Source organism: Gekko japonicus, unplaced genomic scaffold (assembly GCF_001447785.1).
Source record: "Gekko japonicus isolate JY-2015 unplaced genomic scaffold, Gekko_japonicus_V1.1 scaffold131, whole genome shotgun sequence".
Lineage (NCBI taxonomy): Eukaryota > Metazoa > Chordata > Lepidosauria > Squamata > Gekkonidae > Gekko > Gekko japonicus.
The window spans coordinates 803,206-807,392 of record NW_015167061.1 but is presented as its reverse complement, the minus strand read 5'-3'; the positions used below and the strand labels follow the sequence as shown (position 1 = coordinate 807,392).

Here is a 4,187-nt window from a genome sequence, read left to right as displayed (position 1 = left end):
ACTGTTTTTCTTTGCACAGAGTATAAACATCATAAAAACATAACCCCATTTGCAAAGTTTTGGGTTGGTCGGACTCTGTAGGAGTCCCTGGTCAGAGCGTGCCTCCTGACTGTAAAGCCAAAAGCAACCAGGCTCAGAAGCGGAGTGGCATTCTGTTCTGCCGCTCTCTTATGCGCAACTGGATCACCTGGGCCAGAATCACGCCAATGGCTGGCTGGGAAGCGGCCAAGGCCAGAGCCTTGGTCCATGCAGAGCCGTAACAGACCTCCTCCTCCTCCTCCTCCTCAGTGGGTACTTTCCCAGACGAATTACTTTGCCCATTTATTCTGAGCACACACAGAGGAATAAGCAGCAGCCTTCTGGCATGACGGGAGGAGCACTCCCAGCTTGTCCCCAGGAGGGCCATCCGGCGGCAGAGCGCCCCGACTTCCTGTGTCTGCCACTAATGCCGCTGGGCAGGGTCAGGGCCGCCTTAACCCCCAGGCCTCAAGGCAGGCTCCAGCTCTCAGCCATTAACGAGCCCTGCAGGGGCAGGCGGGGGGGGGGGGCTGATAATGGGAGAAAGGATTCTGCCACAAGCACGGTAATCACTCAGGCGGGAGCCCTGCAGAAAGAGAGGCGAACAGCAGCCGGCGACTTTCGACTGAGTTCTCACCGGCTGCAGGCGGAGGGCTTGCGAGAGGGAATGCTCCCCTATGCAAAAAGAAATCACACGTCTCCCACTTGTGGCAGAATCCTTTCTGGGGCTCAGTGGTGGAGCCTCGGCTTGGCACGCAGAAGGGCCCAGGTTCAATCCCCGGCATCTCCAGTTAAAGAGACCAAGCGGTAGGTAAGAACATAAGAACGTAAGAGAAGCCAATGCTGGATCAGGCTGATGGCACATGGTGGCCAAAAAATATCAGGTGCCACCAGGAGGTCCACCAGTGGGGCCAGGACACTGGGAGCCCTCCGACTGTTGCCCCCACTGTGCGAAAGACCTCCACCTGAGACCAAGGCTCCTTCTAAGCCCTGGAGTCTTGTGATCAAAAATTCTACTTTGTGAGCTATGGGCAGTAAAGTTGTGAGCCAGCCATTTGGCTACTGCATGAATTACTTTGCTCTGGGAGCCATCCTTCCTGAGCTAAGGCAAAAATGTGTGAGCCGGAGGCTAAAGAACTGTGAGCTGGCTCACACTAACTCAGCTTAGAGGAAACACTGCCTGAGAACCTGGAGAGCCGCTGCCAGTCTGGGCAGACAATGCTGACCTTGATGGACCCAGGGGGGGTCTGATTCAGCGGAAAGCGGCTTCAAGTGTGTTCGTACCTCCCTAGAAAACTAGCATGTCAGGAAGGGTTCCAGCTGAGCCTTTTATCGGGCACATTATTAGCCCCGGCATCTCGTGGAATGGAAAAGCATTCAGTCTTGCAAGCGCCCACCTCCCCGGAGAAGCAGCGTGATCCCGACACGTGGCCCCAACCCAAGCCTGAGTGAGAGGAGTGTGCGGGAAACTAAAATGGGACGAGGACAACCAAGTTGAGGTGGTCCCCCCAGCAAGAACACCTGGTGATCCGACTGGGGAAGGGGGAGCATCCCTTTTCTGCCTCTGCAGAACCGACTTCTGGGCCCCAACGTGCCCTTGCTGACTGTGGGTCCCCACCCTTGTTCAAGCATCCCTCCAGCCTGCCTTGGTTCTCTGCCCAGGCGGGCTCCAGGCGCCTCTATGAACAGGAGTCTTACTGATGCAGCCTCAACTGCCCAAACAGGTGCAAAACCCCAGAGCTACGCCGGAGCTCACTGGCTAAAGCAGGCCATGGGGGAGGACTACAGCGGGTGGGGAAGGAAGAACTGGCCCCACTTTCCCCTAGAGAATAAACAGGGCCCCAAGAGAGACAGGCCCCCGCCTCCCTGCGCCCCCCCCCGCACCTTGTCTTCGCTCAGGGGCTCTGCGTTGGACTCGTCCAGGATGATCTCCATGATGCTGAGCACCTGCTCCGCCACGGCCGCCCCTCCGCTGTCCTTGCTTTCCTGCTCCGCTACCAAAGCCTGCGGAGGACGTGACAAAAGGGCCTCTGGGTGACCGGCTGGGCACAATTTGGGCGGGGCCCAAAGGTCCGGCAGTTATGGGAGAAACAAGGGAACCCTGCCACACAAGGGGGGGGGGACCTGCCCCGCTCCCTCCTCACCAGGTTCAGCGTTCCCAGCATGACGTTGAGCGTGTTCATCTCCAGCTTGACCAGCTGCTGGCGGTTCACTTTGACCTTGACGCAGTAGCTGAAGAGCTTCAGCAGCACCTGGGAGGGGGGAGGAAGGACAGGAGAGCTGACCACGGCCGGGGGCAGACCGGAGCCCACGGCTCGGCTCACAGTCAAGGGGGGGTGGAGGGGTTCCTTTCTTGTCTATGAACTTGAACCAGGCTGCCAGAACCACATTTACCTCCCTTCACGTTCTCATCCCACCCTTCCTGCAAGGAGCTCAAGCAGTGCACGCGGTTTCCCACGACCTCCTCGTTTTCTTCTTACAACAACCCTGTGTGAGAGGCCGGGCTACAAGAAACTGTTCTAAAGTCACCCTGTGAGCTGCGAGGTCAGGCAGAGGTGGGATCCTGGGTCTCCAGCACCAACACTTGCCAATGTTCCCTCTAAGCTGAGGAGTCTTGTGAGCAGAAATTCTACCTTGCGAGCTACTGGCATTAAAAGTTGTGAGCGAGCGATTTGGCTCCTGCATCAATTAGTTTGCTCTGGAGCCATCCTCCCTGAGCCAAGACAAAAATCTGTGAGCTGGAGGCTAAAAAACTGTGAGCTGGCTCACACTAACTCAGCTTAGAGGGAACACTGCTTGACACTACCGGTGGTGACACCACACTGGCTCTCCTTTAGGGTCAGGTGCTCCCAAGGGCCCAATCGAGTGGCAGTATCCCCAGATCTGCTCTCTTCCCCCTTGTTGCAGAGGGAGGCCACTCCCTCTCCCCCCCCGCCCCACCAGAGGACTGGCCTTCAGCCCACCTCCTGCACTCACAGCTCCATGGCCCCAGGGGGCCAAGCCTCCGGAGGATGGGATGGGGCAGAGGCACAGTTAGCAGTGAGAAGGAAGAGGGGACTGCCGATTGGAGCAGTTTCTCTCAACCCGCCCCCCCCCGCAAATCCAGCTGAAATCCCCACCTCCACCAACTATTCCATGGAGAGGAACCGGTCCCAGCACCTGTCCCGTCACCCCCCCCCCTCCGGGGTCTATTTTTCTTGCTTCTGTTCAAAGCAAGCAAACGAAAGAGAAAACTGTGTTGCCAATTTGGGGTTTTCTTGTGACACCAAGCCAAGAAGTCACCAAAGCTGGACCAGACAAAACTGGCAAGCCCAAGTTTCGTAAGGACAAAGAAGAAAAAAGGGGGAAAAGACTGAACCTAAACCTAGAATTCAGAACCTAAAAAAGGTTAGTCAAGAATAGAAGAGGGCCAACTCTAAAAATCTAATTATAAAACATACAAAAATATACATGTATTTATTCAACATAAATTAAAATAACAAACAAGGGCCCATTCCTGAGAGAAGTACTACTGGACAGGTGATTACACTGGAGGCTTCATTTGTATTTTTGTATTTCTTTTCTCTGCCCAGTGGTTAAACTTTGGAACAATTGGTTTCTGGTCTTTATTCCATATATGTATGATTGTATGTATTTTTGCATATCAGTCAACATGTTCTGTCTGTATTAGACCTCCGAGGAAGGCCTGTAAAGGCCGAAACGCGTTAGGTCTATCTTATTAGCCCTTGTATGTTTTTATATTTCTTTGTGAGGTAGGAATGGGCCCTTGTTTGTTATTTTAATTTATGTTGAATAAATACATGTATATTTTTGTGTGTTTTATAATTAGATTTTTAGAGTTGGCCCTCTTCTATTCTTGACTAACCTTTTTTAGGTTCTGACGCCCACGTTTCGTGCCACCCGCCTGCTGCCAAACGCCCAGCCCAAACCGACGGTGGCCCAGGAAGCTCAGGTTTCTAAACCCCGGGTTTCTGCCTGGCCACCAGCTCTTCCGTTAGTCTGAGCCCTAATAACAGACGGATAAGAGACAGGCCAGCTATGCAAACCAGAGCCTGCCCAATGGCTGCCCAGATCGCCCTCCTGCCTGTGACCCGGCAGAGCGGGAGGAGGGAGACTCACCGTCAGGAGGTGGCGGCCCTGCTTGAAATCCCGGATGCCCGTCAGGCGGT

The 4,187-nt window shown here is 54.6% G+C and overlaps 1 protein-coding gene across 1 annotated transcript in view; it reads right to left on the bottom strand.

Moving 5' to 3' along the window:
- The window catches only part of UBR4 (ubiquitin protein ligase E3 component n-recognin 4), a 136,680-nt gene that overhangs the window by 10,960 nt on the left and 121,533 nt on the right, over window positions 1–4,187 (bottom strand). Inside the window, 3 exon segments of the mRNA XM_015412557.1 lie at window positions 1,903–2,022; window positions 2,163–2,270; window positions 4,138–4,187. The exon segment at window positions 4,138–4,187 is cut by the window's right edge and continues 18 nt beyond it. Coding sequence (XP_015268043.1) covers window positions 1,903–2,022; window positions 2,163–2,270; window positions 4,138–4,187 — 278 coding nt within the window.